This window comes from Ranitomeya variabilis, chromosome 2 (genome assembly GCF_051348905.1).
Source record: "Ranitomeya variabilis isolate aRanVar5 chromosome 2, aRanVar5.hap1, whole genome shotgun sequence".
In the NCBI taxonomy this organism is placed as follows: Eukaryota; Metazoa; Chordata; class Amphibia; order Anura; family Dendrobatidae; genus Ranitomeya; species Ranitomeya variabilis.
The window spans coordinates 346,819,072-346,840,169 of record NC_135233.1 but is presented as its reverse complement, the minus strand read 5'-3'; the positions used below and the strand labels follow the sequence as shown (position 1 = coordinate 346,840,169).

Below are 21,098 nucleotides of genomic sequence, written 5' to 3'. Positions count from 1 at the left end.
ATCCAGAAAAGTGGGGCAATTTTTTCTCACTTGTAATCCGTGTGCAATCTGTGTTTTTACTCAGCAGTTAAAAATCATTTACGGTTTCCTGTGTTACAGAATTGCAATGTATCTGTAAATTTAAATCGGCCATATTTATGGTCCATATGGTATCCTTTTCCTTTTTTTTTCTTGCACCCATCTGATTTTGAAGTGAAATCAGAGCATGCTGCGATATTTTTCTCAAGCTGAATATAGTTGACTAAAAAAAAAAGCAGATCTGCACGGCCTCATTGAATAACATTGGTCCGAGTGCATTCGCTTTTTTTATCGGATTGCACTCGTTTGGTTTATATGCAAGTGTGAGCAGGTCCTGAAGGTGATGGTCTGCCGGCCTAGATTTGTAGGACTTATAAGCAGGATAGCAGGCAGACAAGTGAAGCAGGACACACCATAAGAGACAGAGTCGGGAGTGTAGACAAACATAGGAATGGAAGACGATATAGTAAAGCCAGGAATTTCAGCAGCATTTGTAATGTGAACAAGCAAACAAGTCCAAAGGAGGGTTTGTTATGCTTACAGCAAATAACAGGCTAATCCGCAAACAAATGGATAGCCAATGATGGCAGAGATGAGAACACAGCTAGTTCATACTCTGATGAATGAACAGTTGAAATTTGAACAAGTCCAGATAACTGTTTGCTATGCTTACAGCAGACGAAGGGTTAATCAGCAGGTCTGAGCCAGGAAGTATATGCAGGTCATAGAAACCATAGGAGTTTGTAGAGAAGATAGCTGGCTGGTAGTGTCGGCCTTAAAAGACTTTGGGTGATGACGTTGTAACGTGGCACAGGATGGTAGCCATAAGCGAGGTACTAGTCTCTTACGCCCTGGCAAGTTACATGAAAGTGGGAGTCCAGGCTGGGTGTGTGGACTTGTGTTATGGCAGCACTACTCCCAGAACGCATGACACTGGTGACTTCGGCTGGCCAAGACCAGCTTTTGAATAGTTCAATGAGGGAGACCACCATTCAAGAAAAAACTATTTACTGTAAGGTAACTGGTTGGGATTATGTCCAAAATATAGTGAGTACACAGATTAATGAACGTTTCCATCAACACACAGATCATTTTCACACACAGTCTCAATTCTTTCCTCTGTACTCACTAGTCCTCTGTCTCCACTGGTTCACCTTCCTTCACCACAATCCAGCTCAGCAATATATTCCAGTTAATGGGTGACCTGACCTATTCTCAACCCACGGTTCCATGTCCTCTTCCATTTTAAAGGAACTAGTTTGCCAATGTGGCTAGTACTTAACTTCTCTGCTTTTGACTCCTTGGAACTCCCAACCGGGGAACTCTCTTCATCTCATGTTCTCCATTCCATCCTGGCCCTGTACCTTTTAAGTTATAAACTCGGGGCCATACTGCTAGGTGTCCTGTCCCTGGACCCATTTAAAGTCGGTAACTCTGTCCTGCAGTCACTTTTCTCTCTCTCGCTCTGCTTAGGATCACGCTATCCTCTGACTTGGTCTCCATTCACGATAGGGATACCCACATCACGCTGCTCTGCTGACTGATCGAACCTTAGCTTTGGTTCTCTGGCACGCTGGGCCCTATCTGACATCCTGTCAGGAAACTCTCTGTCCCTTCACCTTATCTCACCTTATTCACCTTATCTCCTCCCACTCTGGGCTAGTCCCAAACATTAACCCTAACTCTCCCTTACTGTTGGACAAAATACAGCCTATCAATAATAACGCATGTCATAATATACATTACACATTAGAACCATTTACGTGTGTTAAAAACATGGGAAACATGAGCAGTATGTCCTTCTCCTTACAATGTCACTACTGTTCACTGAAAAACCTGTGAAATTCAGTGTAGACCACTGCAGAGGAAGGCAGCCATAGGAAAAGGGGTGTGGGGGGCCGGTGCCAAATCTGGGAAAGGTGCTTAACATACAACCTTTCATTCTGAAAAGTAATTTGAAGTGACAAGTACCTGTAAAGCTTTAGCAGATTTTTCACAAATGATTTTTTCAGCCTTCAGCTGTTCTTTCCAGCTCCCCCTTACCGATGCCAATAACGCAGATCATGTGATATTAGCTATGTGTAGAAGTGCTTCCTATCATTGTATCCTGCCTCTGATGACAATAAGACTGCTGACTAGTGTTGAGCATTCCGATACCGCAAGTATCGGGTATCGGCCGATACTTGCGGGTATCGGAATTCCGATACCGAGATCCGATACTTTTGTGGTATCGGGTATCGGTATCGAAACAACATTAATGTGTAAAAGAAAGAATTAAAATAAAAAATATTGCTATACTCACCTCTCCGACGCAGCCTGGACCTTACCGAGGGAACCGGCAGGGTTCTTTGCTTAAAATGCGCGCGTTTCCTGCCTCCCGTGACGTCACGGCTTGTGATTGGTCGCGTCGCCCATGTGACCGCGACGCGACCAATCACAAGCCGTAACGTAATTTTCAAATCCTGAATGCCTAGAATTAGGCATTCAGGACCTGAAAATTACGTCACGGCTTGCTGTGATTGGTCGTGTCGCGGCCACATGGGTGGCACGCGACCAATCACAAGCCGTGACGTCACAGAAGGCAGTAAACGTGCGCATTTTAAGCAAAGAACGCTGCCGGTTCCCTCGGTAAGGTCCAGGCTGCGTCGGAGAGGTGAGTATAGCAATATTTTTATTTTAATTCTTTCTTTTACACATTAATATGGATCCCAGGGCCTGAAGGAGAGTTTCCTCTCCTTCAGACCCTGGGAACCATCAGGGATACCGTCCGATACTTGAGTCCCATTGACTTGTATTGGTATCGGGTATCGGATTAGATCCGATACTTTGCCGGTATCGGCCGATACTTTCCGATACCGATACTTTCAAGTATCGGACGGTATCGCTCAACACTACTGCTGACAACTCTTCCACATTCACTGTTAACTTTTCCAAAAGGCTTTTTTTACTGCTAACTATACCCTGAATTTATCTAAAGGAGTTGCTCATTAATAGGGCTGTCTGGACAAATTAAAACTTAGCATAAGTTACTGGAGGTGTAAAAAAATAACAAACTTAGTTATACTCGCCTACTGTCACCTACCTGGATTCCGTGCAGGCTGAATCTCGAGCCATCTCTGCTGCGGTCTCCCATTCTTCTCCTGCCGCAGGGAATCCTGCTCAGCGGAGGCGTCGGTCCCAGCGTCTCGCTCAGTCTGATACTGTGCAAAGGGTTACTGCTGCTTTTCCAGCTTCTGCCATTGTAGCCAGTACTGGTCAGCGGCGAGCAGACATCTTTGGGATGAAGTCCTACTTTTCCCCTTCTGAGCATGCCCAGGGTAAGATCTCTAATTGGAGATCAAGGGTCACATGCTCAAGTACTGCAGCAGCTCCCATTGGTCCTCTAGGAAGGTCCTGAAGTTGCTCAAGTTCTGTGGCAACCTCCCATTGGTCCTTCTGGGAAGGTCCTGAAGTTGCTGCAGCTATAAAAGGTTTGCAAGACCGCACGGCCATAAGCTAGTATCAATCTATGTTATGTGCTTTGCGCCAGTGTGGTCTTGTGTGTATGTATTTAGGGCCCCGGCTGAAATAAGCCCCTAGAATACCGGCACCTCCGATGAGGAGTTTTGTGTGTATGTATTCAGGGTCTCGGCTGAAATAAGCCCCTAGTATACTGGCACCTCCGGTGAGGAGTTTGTGTGTGTGCAAGACAACTGACTGCTATCAGCTCAGCAGTTAGCTGTGTACTCCTGTGAGTCTAACAGGGCACAGTGCTTTCTTTTGTCGGCTACTCTGTGAAGTAACAGAGTTTGCTTATACCGCCATATAGTGCCATTTGCTAGCAGCAGGTTCCTCCTGCACGGTGGACCTCGGGCAGTGAACGCACCAATAACTTAATCTATTTACTCGGTACGTTCCGCTAGCCCTAACAGAATACTAGCGCCAGGGTCTGGCTAGTAAATGGCAGATGATCAGCATCTACAGCGGTACATCCAGCAGCTGGAGGGTAGGTTGGCAGCTCTAGAACGCACAACCTCAGCTGTGGATGCTACCGCAGTCGCTGTTCAGGCTGCTAGTTTTGCTGCAGCCAGTTTGTCCTCTGCCACCCCTGCTCCGACTTTATCCCGTCTCCCGCTTCCAGACAAGTTTGCTGGTGACAGTAAGAAATGTCGGGAATTCGTGAGTCAGTGCTCCACAAATCTAGAGCTTCTGGCTGCACGCTTTCCTACGGAATGGGCGAAAGTGGGTTTTATCTTATCGCTTTTGTCGGGCAGGGCATTGGAGTGGGCAATGCCGCTGTGGGAGCGCAATGATTGTGTGGTGCAGAGTGCTCCTCTCTTCCTGGACTCTCTGAAACAGGTCTTTTTAGGACCTCGTGTCACCCACAATGCGGCGCTCCAACTGTTGGCAATAACACAGAGTTCGTCCATGGTCAGCCAGTTCGCCGTCCAGTTCCGGACTCTGGTCTCAGAGCTGGAGTGGCCGGATAAAGTCCTTATTCCGGTGTTCTGGAAAGGACTGGCAGACCATGTGAAGGATGCCTTGGCCACCAGGGAGATTCCCGCCACACTGGAGGAGTTCATTACAATATCTACCCGCATCGACCTCCATTTTAACAAGCGGAGGTTAGAGCAGACCCAGTGTAGGCAGAGGTTCCGGCTGGCTCCCACCTTCGCCAGACCTCTAGAATCTTCCGATCAGGAGTCCGACTCCCATGAGGCCATTGAGGTTTCTTGAGTGGGACCTAAGTTCCAGGCCGCTCGAGTACCCGTGGTTTATAATATTTGCCAACAGTTAGGACATTATGCTAATAAATGTCCACAGCAGTCAGGAAACGATCGCGTCTAGTAACCATTGGAGGAGGTTCACTAGACACAGCGGCATTTTCCTCCAAGCTGTCCTTTAAAAGGACAATAACTTTAGGCTCATCTATAGTGTTGAGCGATACCGTCCGATACTTGAAAGTATCGGTATCGGAAAGTATCGGCCGATACCGGCAAAGTATCGGATCTAATCCGATACCGATACCCGATACCAATACAAGTCAATGGGACACCAAGTATCGGACGGTATCCTGTATGGTTCCCAGGGTCTGAAGGAGAGGAAACTCTCCTTCAGGCCCTGGGATCCATATCAATGTGTAAAATAAAGAATTAAAATAAAAAATAGGGATATACTCACCCTCCAACGCAGCCTGGACTTTACCGCCGTAACCGGGAGCCGTTGTACCTAAGAATGCGCGCTTGAAGGGCCTTAGATGAGGTCACTGCGCTCTGATTGGTCCGTAGCGGTCGCGTGACCGCTACGCGAGCAATCACAAAGCAGTGACGTCACCTAAGGTCTTTCAAGCGCTTGAAATACCTTAGAAGACGTCCGCAGCTTCTGATTGGTCGCATAGCGGTCGCGTGACCGCTACGCGACCAATCACAAAGCAGTGACGTCTTCTAAGGTATTTCAAGCGCTTGAAAGACCTTAGGTGATGTCACTGCTTAGTGATTGGTCGCGTAGCGGTCACGCGACCGCTACGGACCAATCAGAGCGCAGTGACCTCATCTAAGGCCCTTCAAGCGCGCATTCTTAGGTACAACGGCTCCCGGTTACGGCGGTAAAGTCCAGGAGCCGCCGGAGAGGTGAGTATATCCCTATTTTTTATTTTAATTCTTTATTTTACACATTGATATTAATCCCGATACCGATTCCCGATACCACAAAAGTATCGGATCTCGGTATCGGAATTCCGATACCCGCAAGTATCGGCCGATACCCGATACTTGCGGTATCGGAATGCTCAACACTACTCATCTACTCTAACAGTTGAGCTTTGTGTGGACTCAGGAGCAGAGGGGAATTTCATGTACTCTGCCTTTGCTCACCGCCACGCAATACCTCTGGTGATGCTCGCCAAACCGATGACTGTTCGAGTAGTGAATGGGTCAACACTGCCCTCACAAATCACACATCAGACTATCCCTTTCACATTATCCATGTCCCCTTCCCATCAGGAGATTATTTCCCTTCTTGTCATTCCCAAGGGAATAGACGAGATTCTGCTGGGAATAGCCTCGCTCCGTTTCCACTCCCCACATATTGAGTGGACCACTGGGAGGATATTGGGTTGGAGTGAATCATGTAAGGGCAGATGTGTGAGGGAGTGCATTCAGGTTACCACTACAGAGATACCCGCAGATCTTACATCCCTTCCCAAGTGCTATTGGTCCTATGCAGACGTGTTCTCCAAAAAGGCTGCGGAGACCCTTCCGCCTCACCGCCCCTATGACTGTCCTATTGATCTCATGCCTGGAGCAGAACCTCCTCGGGGATGGGTCTATCCCCTCTCTCTCCCGGAAACTGAGGCCATGTCCCAATACATCCAGGAGAATTTGGCAAGAGGGTTCATTAGGAAGTCAGTGTCACCTGCTGGGGCGGGGTTCTTCTTTGTGCAGAAGAAGAACGGAGAATTACGTCCATGCATGGATTACAGGGGTCTTAATGCCATCACCGTTAAGAATAAGTACCCATTGCCCCTGATTTCTGAGCTTTTTGATAGGCTACGGGGAGCAAGGGTATTTACCAAATTAGATCTGCGGGGTGCTTATAACCTGACTCGCATCCGTGAGGGGTACGAATGGAAGACGGCTTTTAATACCAGGGATGGGCACTATGAATATCTGGTGATGCCCTTCGGGCTCTGTAATGCCCCAGCCGTTTTCCAAGACTTTGTAAACCATATCTTCCGTGATATGCTCTCCACCTCGGTCGTAGTCTATCTGGATGATATTCTCATCTTCTCTCCAGATATTGACTCCCACCGTAGAGATGTTTGCAGACTCTTCGACCTCTTACGGGCAAATTCCCTCTATGCAAAGGTGGAGAAATGTGTGTTTGAGCAGGAGTCTTTACCTTTCCTGGGCTATATTATCTCCGCCCAGGGATTGGCTATGGATCCTGCCAAACTACAGGCTGTGATGGACTGGCAAGAACCCCATTCTCTTAAAGTGGTGCAGCGCTTTATGGGGTTCATTAATTAGTATCGCCAGTTCATCCTCAACTTTGGTAGCTCCCTTGGTAGCCCTCACCAAGAAGGGAGCAAATCCCAAATTGTGGTCTGAAGAGGTCTCCAAGGCTTTCACTTCTATTAAGTCTCATTTTGCTAGCGCTCCCATCCTATATCATCCCGATGTTGATAAGCCTTTTATATTGGAGGTGGATGCCTCATCCGTTGGTGCTGGAGCAGTCCTCTTCCAAAAGGATGCTCATGGTTGGAAGCATCCTTGCTTCTTCTTCTCCAAGACCGTCACACCAGCGGAGAGGAATTATTCCATCGGGGACAGTGAGTTGCAAGTAATGAAGTTGGCCTTCTCGGAGTGGAGACATCTTTTGGAGGGGGCTCGCTTTCCCTTCCAAGTCTTCACTGACCACAAAAATTTGGTGTACTTACAAACAGCCCAGCGGCTAAATTCTCGTCAGGCCAGATGGTCCTTGTTCTTCTCCCGGTTCATTCCACTTCACCCTCCATTATCTCTCTGGGGAGAAAAATATTCGTGCTGACGCTCTCTCTCGCTCCGTTGTGTCTTCTGTGGAGGAGGAAAGGGAGCCTCGGCTTATTGTCCCTTCTGAGAGCCTGAGAACCGTAGCTCCGGTTTCACTAGAGTCAATGCCTTCCGGGCAAGACTTTTGTACGTACTAATTTGCGACCAGAGGTTCTCTCTTGGGCTCATTCGTCCAGGGTGGGTGGACATTTTGGGACAAAGAGGACATCTGAGCTGCTGGTGAGGACGTACTGGTGGCCGCATATGGTCCCTGATGTCGGAGATTATATTCGGGCATGTGTCTCCTGCACCAAAAATAAGTCTCCTCGACAACGGCCAGCTGGGTTACTTTATCCCTTGCCAGTGGCAGACAGGCCCTGGGAGATGGTCGGGATGGTCTTTGTGGTGGGCTTACCCAAGTCTCGTGGCTGCACCATCATTTGAGTTATCACCGATTATTTTTCTAAAATGGTGCACTTGGTGCCGCTTCCGCGGCTACCTTCTGCACGGGCCTTGGCAGCGTTGTTTATAAAACACATCTTCCACCTACATGGTATGCCGGACAAAATTGTCAGTGACCGGGGTCCCCAGTTTGCGTCTCGGTTCTGGAGAGAGCTTTGTCGTCTTCTCAGCATTGAGTTGAATCTCTCTTCTGCATATCATCCAGAGACGAATGGGTTGGTAGAGAGGGCCAACCAGACCTTGGTCACATATCTGCGACATTTTGTCTCAGCCAGGCAGGATGATTGGGCATTCTTGCTATCGTGGGCGGAGTTTGCGCTGAACAATGCCGTAGCTGACTCCACTGAACAGACCCCATTCCTCCTAACTACGGTCAGCATCCGCGGGTTCCTGTGCCTATGCCCGTGTCTTCCGCCAACTCCAGGGTGGCAGACTGGGCTGTGGAGGCACGGGACATTTGGGACTGCACTCAGGATGCCATTCGGACCTCCAAGGAGAGAATGAGGTCGTCCGCCGGTGCACATCGGCGCCCCGCTCTGACCTTTGCTCCCGGCGACTTAGTGTGGCTCTCTGCCCATAACATCAGGCTATGAGTTGAGTCCACTAAGTTTGCACCTCTCTACTTGGGCCCCTTCAAGGTCCTCAAACAGGTTAACCCTGTGGTCTACCGTCTGGCCCTTCCGCCATGCTTGGGTATCACCGACACCTTTCATGTGTCCCTCTTGAAGCCCGTATACATGTCCCGGTTTTCTGAGTCATCTGCCGGGACTTTGGATTTGTCTACTGACGATTACAAGATGAACGTTATTTTGAGGTGCAAGGTGGTACTCGGCAAGAAATTTTATTTGGTGGACTGGAAGGGTTATGGTCCTGAGGACAGGTCCTGGGAGCCTGCTGAGCACATTCAGGCTCCGTAGCTCATTGCTGCCTTTGAGTGTAGTGAGGTCCAAGGAGGAGGGGGCCCTAGGGGGGGTAATGTTAGAGGTCGAGTTCCCGCCTCTGCACAGGGGGAATCTCGAGCCATCTCCGCTGCGGTCTCCCATTCTTCTCCTGCCGCAGTGGAGCCTGCTCAGCGGAGGCATCGGTCCCAGCGTCTCACTCAGTCTGATACTGTGCAATGGGTTACTGCTGCCTTTCCAGCTTCTGCCATTGTAGCCAGTACTGGTCAGCGGCGAGCAGACGTCTTGGGATGAAGTCCTTTTCCCCTTCTGAGCATGCCCAGTGTAAGATCTCTCATTGGAGATCAAGGGTCACATGCTCAGGTACTGCAGCAACTCCCATTGGTCCTCTAGGAAGGTCCTGAAGTTGCTAAAGTTCTGTGGCAACCTCCCATTGGTCCTTCTGGGAAGGTCCTGAAGTTGCTGCAGCTATAAAAGATTCACATGACCGCACGGCCATGCGCTAGTATCAATCTATGTTATGTGCTTTGCGCCAGTGTGGTCTTGTGTGCATGTATTTAGGGCCCCGGCTGAAATAAGCCCCTAAAATATCGGCACCTCTGGTGAGGAGTTTTGTGTGTATGTATTCAGGGTCCCGGCTGAAATAAGCCCCTAGTATACCGGCACCTCCGGTGAGCAGTTTGTGTGTGTGCAAGACCGCTGACTGCTATTAGCTCAATTTTGCTCAACAACCCCTTTCAGTGAAATCCTACTGATGTATACTCTTGTTCTAGTTTAGTTGAACTCTTTTTGTTCTCCTGTCAGTATTTGATGAAGCATCTCCATCTTTTCAGCAGGGTCAACTTACTTATGGTAATTTATGATGTTTTTTTGCTGATTACATCGCCTCTTCTATTATTCTTTTGCACTGACACATTTTCTTATAAACCATTTTGCTGTCATTTGTATACGTCTTTGTCTGAAAACTGTCAAGAAAATGAAAAAATATCACCGTGAGGAAAAACAAACGTTGTCTGGACCGTGTCTTACATAACTGTGCATTTCAGCGTTTGCCTACAGAGACAGTCTCGATAATTGTTGGCATAGAAATATAGCTGCCATAGTCACCTCTATCCGTGGGCCGAAGCAGCGTGGAGAGTGTAGATCTATAATTATAGGTGGGATCAGGCTGTATGCCAATTAATGGCGGCGTGAGATATTAGCATTTATTCCCACTTCAATGCAATTAACCTTTGCACCGATAATTGAGAGCAGAAGTCACAGCAGCCAGAGATGTGTTACCTGGATTATGGCTCCACTTCTCTCTGATGCCCGCATGACAACACAGTGTAAAACCTGCCAAAATGCCTTGCGTCCTGCAATTCACCCACACGAAACTGATTGAATTGCCTGTTCATTACACAAGTCGTGAAGGAGCTTTGACTATGAACATCATGGTGACAGCTACCATTGAAAAATTTAGGAAGCCCTAAAATAATAAGCTAACTACACTTAATGGGGTTATCGAATAAACGTTGTATATCTCCTATCTATGATCGATAAGAGCCTAACCGGCAGAACCCTGAAGGATCACGACAATGAGAGCGCGAATGAAGCAGTAGTGGGCACATGCAACCAATGCTTTATTCACTGTCTATATGAGAGGTGGTCACACATGATCATTATTAGTAATGAGCGAACATGCTCGGATAAGGTGTTCTCCGCTCTTGCTCGGGTGCTAACCAAGTGACTTCAGCGTCCTTGAAAAATATGTTTGAGTCCCCGCAGATGCATGTCTCGCAGCTGTTCGACAGGCACGCTTGCAGGGCTTGCCTAACAAATAGGTAATCACCAGATGTGTTGTAGCTATCAAACAGCCGTGAGACATGCAGCCGAGGGGATTCAAACATACGCTGAAGTCACTAGTTTAGCACATGCTTGCTCATCACTAATCACTACCACTCAACTCACACAGGGACTTTGGGCCTCTTGTCTCAGCAGTTAGACCTCCAGGGGTCATATATTGAACATCTACTGTGTGGATAAATGATACATGTTGAAACTGGCATAACCATGACCATATTTCAGAAACCTAAACCCTAATCTATCTCAACTAGTTGCCCATAAATTAATTCTTTCACCAACCAGCCCATAAATCTTTTTTTGGGACTCTCTCGATTCTCCAAACTAAAAAAGTAGTGATGCTTAAAGGGGTTGTCCAGACTTTGGGTTCAAGTATGCAGTCACTTTATGTGACTGTAGACTTGTGAAGCCTCGTCTCGCACACCGCACACTGTCAGGATTCTCTGGCACTGAAAGCGGGTGGACGCGTGACCTCAAGTTTTTGATTTGTATGCATGTGGTCACGTGCCAACCAGACGTGCACGGGCACACTCAATACAAGTGAAATGAGCAATGCCGGACATCTAGTCAGAATTAAGGGTGGAATTTTGCAAATCATATACTTAATTAAAACAGAATGTATGCCCTGATTGAGACAGTGTTTGGCTTCACTGGGAGTGACGTGTCTTTGCTAAAATTTGGTTCAAAATATAAATATAAAGCCAAATTCAAACATCTGTGATGCGCGGTCCGTGGCTGCGGGCTTCCAGACCTGAACTCATTGTGATAAATTTGGCACATTCCACATCGTCTCCATTTACACTGTCTGTATATTAGGATTAGTAAATCTGCTCACAACACATTGCATATGCATAAATTGTGTCACTAAATAAATGAAACACTGAATTAGATGAATGACTTCTTTCTTGCTTGTTAAATTCCGGTAAAGGTGATTTTCGTCAATGTTACTGACTTATCGGATTTTGTGGCCGTTAGGAAGCAGATCCTCACCTGTGATTTCCATACAGATCGCTGGATACTAACACCTTGATTTATCAGCAGAATACTGAATATTTAATTCTGTGTTGCCTTCTGCATGTGTGGTCCTGGAATAAATCCCCATGCTCATTATTAATCAAACCACAGGCCCCTGACACTCCAAAATGAGATATTGCTGCACCCCAGCGGTGCCCAAACAGCTGGTTTGTGGAATAATGCAATAACGCACCAATTCAATTTCTTAAAGTGTCCTTGTTCTGAACAAGATGAGTCTCTTCAGATACCCATGAAGAAGGGTCAGCGGAGGGCTAGGCTAGACTAGGAGATGGATGGGTAAAAAGGAAAAGCATTTACGCTGGCTACACAGGTAACTGAGCTGCTACCACCTGCAGAATAAGGGAGCAACCTGTGAGCATTAGCTGACTGCTTTGATGCTTTGACACCTCACTACCCTGACGCCTTTCTAGTCTGACACTGCACCACTAGAACACCAGACTTCTAAGCACTCAAACACCAGAATGCTGAGCACTCGAACACAAGATTACTGACCACTCGAACACCAGACTTCTGAGTACTTGGACGCCAGTATGCTGAGCACAAGAACACCAAAATGTTGGGCACTCAAACACAAGATCACTGACCCCTAGAACACCAGACTGCTGATGACTTGAACTCATGACTGCTGACCGCTAGAACACCAGACTGTTGACCACTCGAACACATGACTGTTGACCACTAGATCACCGGACTGTTGACCACTCGAACACTAGACTGCTGACCACTCGAACATATGACTGTTGACCACTCTAACACCAGACTGCTGACCACTCGAACACCAGACTGTTGACCACTCGAAGACCAGACTTCTAAGCACTCAAACACCAGAGTGCTGAGCACTCGAATACAAGATTACTGACCACTCGAACACCAGACTTCTGAGTACTCGGACACCAGCATGCTGAGCACAAGAACACCCAAATGCTGGGCACTCAAACACAAGATCACTGACCCCTAAAACACCAGACTGCTGACCACTCGAACACCAGACTGTGGACCACTCGAACACCAGACTGTTGACCACCCGAACACCAGACTGTTGACCACTCAAACACATGACTGCTGACCACTCGAACACCAGACTGCTGACCACTCAAACACCAGACTGCTAACCACTCAAACACATGACTGCTGACCACTCAAACACATGACTGCTGACTGCACGAACACCAGACTGCTCTAAAAACTGACTGTTGAAGGCTCTAACACATGACCCTTCTAACACCTCACCTGTTTGCTGACCCTTCAAATGTGACACCCCAGGAATCCGTTTGTCTAAGTGGTATTGCCTACCTCCCAGGGAGGGTGATGCTATGCCTGGAAGTGAGAAGGAATCCCCTTGGCAGGTAACACTAGCATACAACACTTTCCTGACTCCAGGCCAGAAGGCGGAGCTCTAGACCCAGTTTCAGGGTAGCTTCCCTATAAGTTCTTGTCTGGAGGTGGAGTTAGTCAGTCTGTGTGAGACAATGAAGGGAGAGGAGGCACGTTAGGAGAGAGAAACTGGGAGTGGAGCTGCGATTGAGCTCACTCCCAGTATTGAGAGCAAGAAACCGGACACCGGAATCCAAGGTTGTGTGGGAACTGTATGCCCCACAGCAGAAACTGGAGGGCAGGAGATTGCAGGTCTTCTAGCCACAACTGACACCCGAAGGCACAGCAGCAGATTAGAGCCTAGAGTCACCACGAGAAAGGGACACCTGTAAAAAGGCTCGAGCTGCCTGCCATGCGGGTAGTGTCCACCCAAGGGACAGATATAGAAAGGGACTTGAGGAAAACTAGTGCATCAAGAACCCAGAATTCAGTGCAGAAAGGAAGGCTTCCAACCCCACCTGGCTAGGGGGATTCCAAACTGCTTCCAGGCTGCCCAGATTTCAAAGATCACCTGTACCCTGGGCTGCAATTTCACCAGTAAAAGGTAAAGAGACAGGAAATCCTGTGTCCTCCAATTTTTTTCCAGCACTCCACCTTCTATCATCCCTTACCAAATGCATCCCTGGGGACTAAGCCGTACCTGTGAGGAGCTATAACAACTCTGCTGCAATACCATCAGCCCCAGTGGACCCCTTTAAGCAGCGTCGGCCATCCCTGGCCGAGTACCAGAGGTGATGTCACGAACACTTAACCCATATACTCTATTTCCCTTTTTCATATTTTATTGGATGCCAAGGGCCACGGACCGGGTCATTGCTGCCGTGACAGATCTCTTTATGAAACCGGCAAGGTACCGAATACCCCACGGTCCTAGCGGGCGCTCCACAAACACCTATCTGCTGACCACTTGAACACCTGCTTGCTAACCACTGACCGCTCTAGCACATGACGTCTGACTTTTGTTTCTCAATAAATGAATGTTTTTACAATATTATACAATGTGGAGCTGTTATAATTTATACACTGTGTTATTTCCATAAAGGATAAGGAATTATAAGTAGACTGATGAAAAGAGCTCCTATGTGAAAACATAGATTAGGCTATGGCCCCACTATCAGTATTTGGTCAGTATTATTCCTCAGCATTTGTAAGCCAAAACCAGGAGTGGGTCAAAAATACAGAATTGGTGACGTGTTTCTATTCTACCTTTCATCTTATTGTTCCTCATCTGCTTTTAGATTACAACTAACTGATGTAAAATACTGACCAAATACTGATAGTGTGACCGTAGCCTTAGAGTGTCTATCTCAGACGACGCTTTCGGGAATGAGTCTTGGAAACTTCCCGCTCTCTAGTGTTTGTGAGTTGAAGCCCATTCAGACTGCGTCCTATAGTCGTCCTATTAACTATTCTGTTATGGCGGAACTTTTCAGGCTTTCCGCACTGAAGGGTGATCTGCTCCACAAAAAGTATTTTTGGGACTTTCCACATGTTTTTTTTATGTAATATTTGTGTAATTTTAATTCTGAACCTCGGTTTATTTTGTTTACTTATTTTTCCTGTAATCCTGGTTTTAGAGCTTTTTGGCCGCCCTAATATCTGACTGCTGTCTATTCCAACACCTGATATCTCCTTATATCCCGCTAGATGTGATAAGGTACTTGGCTCGCTATAATCTTGTATGATGCACGCCATGTTACTCACTAGTTTTGGATATACAACCTAATGCGCATACTTACCAGTGGACAGTCCAAATATCTACCAGTAATGTCAATGTCATTATTAAAACGATCTCGGAATAAAATTATCCTAAGCAATGAGACCTCAGCCTGCATTTTTAATGGAGTTAATCTCCATCTCTAAGGACATTTATTTTCCCTAAATACATGTACTGTAATTTAGGCTTAGAAATATTTTGTTTCTAATTGGGTTTCATTCCAAATGTTGTGTCATTTGCCTTCTACAACCCCTGTGTTGCACTGCCTGTTACTGGCTGCAGAATGAGTTAACTGAGGATCCATCAGTGAGCTTGTTCTGATGAGAGTTTGTAACTGTTCTATGTATTTTTTCTCTCTCATCTGATTGAAGAACACAGACCACATCAAAGATAAATGTGCAGCGAAACAAATAGCTTGTAAAAAACAAATAGCTTGTAAAAGTCAAAAGAGTGCAACATTTTTATTGAAATCCAAATGCAAACATGATTTTTGGTCCCAAATATATGCATTTGAGCAAAAAAAAACCACTTGTACTGGACAGATGTGACAGGGGCTATTGTTATTATTCTACTACTATAGGCTATAGACAACCTTCCCACAAACGAGGTCTAATAATAATAATAATTTTATTTATAATAATAATTCTAATGACCTTATACCTCATTATTCAAGAGATCATTTATAAATCATTAGATTAATGGGTCGAGGCAGAAACTGGAATATTTTTCCAATCTCTAATATGCAGCATAACACATGGTAGGTGGGGGTCCCAGTTACTGATTGTGTATGGGGTCCAAAAACTCCACATTCCATCTCTGGGATGGGTGCCAATGGGCTGGGACCTCATTGTGATTGTCCTCTAATTCTCCCTGTTAGTTATTTGCCTATTGTCGTGCCATGCAGATATGTGCAGGGAACAGGCACGTGGCTGAGAACGTGAGCATTGGTTTAGGGGGGCTGTGATCGCATACGGGATCCGTGGATTGACTTCTCCGCTCCCCATGCGCTGCGCACAGTGACTGATGGATGTAAAACAATTTGGCTGCGAGCCCACAGACAATGCGCGGTAACTACAGCCGACGAGAAAGAAAAGGTTTGGTTTTGTGCGCGGCACTGGAGAGAGATTCAGTCGTTCCGAGCTCAGATTGATTCTCCCCTCTCAGCTCTTTTCTCTCTCGTCTCGTCATGGCTGATCGGCTTGTGCGCCTCTCCTCGCACGAGAGTGCTCCATGGCACCTCAGCCGCAGAAGAAGGCAGTGGGGAACCATTGTGTAAACTACAGCTCTAAACGAGGGATTAAACCTGGAAATCTCAGAATGAGTTTTAGGATGGAGAGGAAGATAAGAACCATTTTTGGTTGGGCTTTGGAGCCAACGTGAATTTCCTTAACCCTATGCTGCACCAAAAAAAAAAGGTTTTTGCCTTAAAGGGCAGTCCCATTAGCATTTTCTCCGCTCGGCAGGTAGATCTGGGAAATGTGAGAATTGGGTGCTTCACCAAAATGCATTAAGGTCAATATTAAAATATGTTTTTTTTGGGGGGGATTCAATAATGACCTATGTGAGAGGAGGGCATAGCATATGTGCGACTGGTGCAGCAGCACAAAAGCCCAGGAGATGAGGGGAAGCTTTCCCCTAAAAAGCAGCTAATAGCTTCCCGCTGTCTATTAGATCGATTTTGCTCAGTTTTTTTAATGCAATCTCTTAGGTCAAAATTACTGGTTAATATAAGGAGTGATGTCTGAGGAGCTATCGAAAAGTTAGGGGTGATAGGATAGGCAGGAAAAGATTGATCAGCAGGGGTCCCATCAACCACAAGAACAGGGGACAAGCATCCCATGTCCTTGTGTGAATGGAGCTGCAGTGCACATATGTGACCATGGCACCATTCGCTGTCTATGAGAGTGGTGGTCATGCATGTGAACTACTGATCCCATGGACCCAAGCACGTGAATGGAGCTCCAATCACAAGGAGGACGCTTCTCCATTCCCAAGGACAGACATTGGATGCTCGTTCTCCTGATGAGTGAGGGTCCTAGCAGTTGGACACCCACCGATAACACATTCATCATCTGTCTATCTATGATGTTGGTGGGATAAACCCTTCATAGATACACAGTTGTGTAGTGTCTGTTTAGGGTAACTTGGCCATATCAGATTTTGACAAGGGGAGCTGTAAAGCAGGTGATCTGGAAGGAACAGCAGAGACAACAGGCAGGATCAACAATCTACTTCTATTTTATTCACTTTACAGGATTAAATGCGGGAAAGATTATTATCACAGATAAATCGCGCAAGAACAATATTCATTGTATTATTTTCAGGCAACAGGCAATTATAAGCATAGAGATATCTTGGTTAGTACATTACAAGAGATATGCCCTCAAGATCAGTTCAGGATCTACAGTCCAACCTTGGTCTAACCGGGAAGGGAACAAATGCTGTACTAAGTGGGGACAGTCTCTAGGGCACCCTTGCAGATTTCTGGGCCCTAACAAAGTCTAATAATGCTTTCTGGGCTGCTTTAACATCAGCCAAGCCCCGTCTCATCTGCAGCCTCCTCTCTCCCCACACCCGGTACAGTGAGTCTGTGCTGAAACAACAGCCCTGCTCACTTGTGTCCTCCGATTACCAGCTGAGGTGAGAGTCTCTGGTCACGTATTCTTCAGGTGCTTGACCGCCGACAGGCATCACCTCGATCTGGTAAACTGATGCTGGTCCTCGACTCTTGACTGGCGTTGTCTGGGTTCCATGTCTTGAACAGCGTTGCTCTCGTCTTCGGTACTTGACCAGTGTAGTCTGCATCCCAGGCCTCAACTGGAGCAGGGCATGGATCTCCCTCACAACTCAGGCCTTCTCTGGCATCTGACCGCTCTCGAACCCTTCCAAGGCGATGGTGGCTGCAAGCCCACCTCAAAGTCATACAACCTGCCTTGGTGCAGGTTCTAGAGCCATCTGCTCTTCTCAGCCTGGCCAGTCCTTTTATATTCAGGAAGTCCTTCCTATGTGTTACCTGATCAGGCTCAGAGGGCGAATTCACTTTTTTTGCAAATCTCCCAGCACAGTTTGGTTCCTGCTAACACAATTCTTTTTTTACTTTCACTTTCATCCAGCAGATGGCAGTGTTCGCTTACAGTTACTCAGTCTCTCTTGTTCATCTCTCTACAGAGCTACGGATGGAAATAAAGCATCACATTGCTCACACTGAAATCCATGGGCCATGATGGTAATGCGTTGTTGGGTTGGAACGTATATTTCTAGCTTCTTTCTATGTAAATATGGATGTATAAGTACCAGTGATACAGTCATTGTGTCTTCCAGCACCAATAAGGATGATGTGAACATTAATAGGTCAGTAGCAGATGAAAAAATACTATATTAAAGGGTAAAGAAGAAAATATATATGAAGCTCACCGCACCTGCTGCAGTAGTTGTGCAAGGAACGTGTAAAGGGTTTTAAATTCATCACATGGATCCACGTGTTTTAATGGAAATCTAAATATAGAAAATTGGTTTTATCGGATGGATGTGCCACCAAATTCCCCTTTCCTCAATATATTAAAGGGTTGTTCTCTTCTAAGGCAGGAGTACATCGCTTCCCAGCCTATCGGCTTCCTGCATGCCAGGGAGCGGTGTTCTCCTGCTCTATTGACAGTTCAGACTAGCAGGATCACCCCACAACTGAACAGAACTGTGCGCCCCCCAATGCTGGTATATGAGGAAGCTTTGCCTGTGCAGCATTGGAGGAGTGCAGTTGCACAGACACTGCAATGATCAGGAGCTAACCATGCACCATGCAGCTTCAGAGCAGTGCTTACAAGCTCTATTAGAAAGAGCTTGTACACACTGCACTTATTCTTAATCGCTTCTGGAATGCAACAGTAATACAAAAATCAAGAAGTAAGAAATAAAATAAAAAATCTCTCTGATCTTGAGGATGGAGAGGATTTTTAATAAGAGGTAAATTGCAAAGTTATTTGTTACAGGCACTTTGCTATTTTACCCATTAAAGAACACAAGACAACTCCTTTAATAATTAATAAGGTCATATTTACACTAACTAGTGATCTTTCTAAATGACTGTAGAATTAGACGAGATAACGAATATACACAACTGCTATACATCCAATTATCAGAAATAAGGGAGAGCGCACAAACATAGAAAGCAATTCATCGCATGCAGTGATCTCTGGTGGAGGATCGATCTCTCGACTGAAAACAACTCAAGAAAACGCTTTCTTTTCAGATAGGATGAGGAATGATGCTATTCTATAATCAATGGTAAATTAATGTGCTGGTGGGAAGATATTGATTATTATGATCCTTATAAGATTCCGTTCATTATAAGCCGTGTTACTCCTTTAAGGATATTTAATGGGTATTAATCATTTGTGTAACAATTTTAGACATTTTTTTTTTCCGAAGGGACAATAGCAAAATGAAAATATTGGAGGAGATTCCAACAACCGCCTGAGATGGATGATGTAAGCATAGTATTGGTCTCGCGAAAAAATACGGGCAATAACGTTATACATTCAATTGCTTACAGGATTGTTTGTGGGTTTTTTGCTGACATCATCCCAGTTCCACCAGAAAGTGATGGAATATCTCACACTGGTTTATATAAAGATGCTGCATAAGACAGTGCAGAGTTCGCAAAAATAAACATGGCCTTTCTGGCTTAAAGAAAAACAAAACAGCACAGTCCATGTTGTTGTTGGGGTCTGCCCGCTCTGGATCACAACCACACACTGGTTCAGCTTTTCCCAAAGCGGTGGAGTTCCTCTCTCCAGCCCCACTGAACACTGAATGCCTCAGAAGGCCGATTATTTAAACCCCAGACAACACCCTGGAGTGGAGATAAGGTGGACAACCTCCCACCTCCTCTATGGTTGCTCACAAAAACCCAGCCCACAAAATGACCGATTAACCCCTCTCAACACATAGTGTGCTGGAGCAAACTTCTGGGTTTCAAATCACTGATGCTAATAATCTCAGTGAAATGTATCTCCACTCCAACGCTTTTCCAGTGACTTTGTCACACTCCCCATACAGTATATATGCATATGTTCTCTTTTGTGACCCCAATACAAGTCCACTTTTTGCCCCCATGCAGTAGCAATGTCCGTCTTTTGTGCTCAAATAGAACAGTAATTCCTCTTCCCCAGTAGCATCATTACAGTAGTAATGTACACTTTTTCTGTCCCCACACGGTAATCACATCCAAATGCCTTGATACAGTTGTAAAGTCCTAATTTATTCTCTATAAATTAATAATTCGTGAACCACAACGGGGAATATTATTAAAATCCCCCATTGTGGAGTAAACAGTGTCAGCCATTCTGGCCTCCTTACAGTATTAGTGTCCCTACACAGTAATAATGTCCCCCATCTAGCCCCCTCCAGTACTTATGTCCCCCAAACTGACCCCATATGATAATAAAGTTCCCCGTTGTGGTCCCTATACTGTAATAATGTTTCCCATCCTAACCCCAATACTATATTAATGTCTACTGTCCTGGCACTCTTCCCATAGACATAAAAAAGATTCTTATAGTATGTCCCCGCTCCTATGACAAGCAGAGTCCTCTTTCTCCTCCATAACCAGGTGAAGTGCGTGGTGCAGTGACGTCCGCGCCACCTTCCGGCCTCTGATAGGCTGCTGGCTTTATTACGTATAGCTGTGCAGGGAGCCAGTAGATCTCATCTTTGCAATGCATTTCAACTGAATATACGTCAGCGGACACACATCCAGCTGAAAGTAGTGCTTGCATCGACAGGTCTCCTTCCTCCACCGGTTTGGTTACCACCTTCTAGGTCATTGCACCCCTGGATACAAGTCATATAATGACCAGATATAGTATTATTCTTCATGTTCACACAATTGACAGCTCATTTTGAAAATTAACTTTTTCATTCTTTACAGGTAATTTGGAGCTCAGAGCACTGACCGCTATACAGATATGTTAAAAAAAATTAATCAGCACAAAAAGTTGAAAATTTAAAAGGACATGATAGTAAAGGGTGGAGAGCCACATTAAGGCAGACAACCTTTAGCCTGCTTGTATGCTAGCATTCAAAAGAACATTCTACTAGCCATCATTATTCATGAAAGGTGGAATGGCATTCAATCTTTTGTGAAGATTTTGTGATTTATTTTTTTCTTTGTCCCTTTTTCCCTGGAATGGTTGGCAGTGTGGCGCTTTATAATTGGCTCAGATGGAGCCGTGTGAAAGGCATTAC

General features: G+C 46.0%; 1 protein-coding gene across 6 annotated transcripts in view; it reads left to right on the top strand.

The window, feature by feature from the left end:
- The window catches only part of LOC143805813 (leucine-rich repeat and fibronectin type III domain-containing protein 1-like protein), a 797,917-nt gene that overhangs the window by 566,993 nt on the left and 209,826 nt on the right, over window positions 1–21,098 (top strand). Inside the window, exon 4 of one of the 6 annotated variants that reach the window (XR_013221332.1) lies at window positions 18,024–18,095. The exons of 4 other annotated variants lie outside the window; for them this stretch is intronic. Coding sequence is in view for 1 of the 2 variants with exons in the window: in XM_077285499.1 (XP_077141614.1) it covers window positions 19,331–19,339 (9 nt within the window). In the remaining variant the exon portion in view is untranslated. Of the gene's footprint in view, window positions 1–18,023; window positions 18,096–19,288; window positions 19,340–21,098 lie in introns of those variants that run through there. One more of the 6 variants, XM_077285499.1, reaches the window with a different exon arrangement.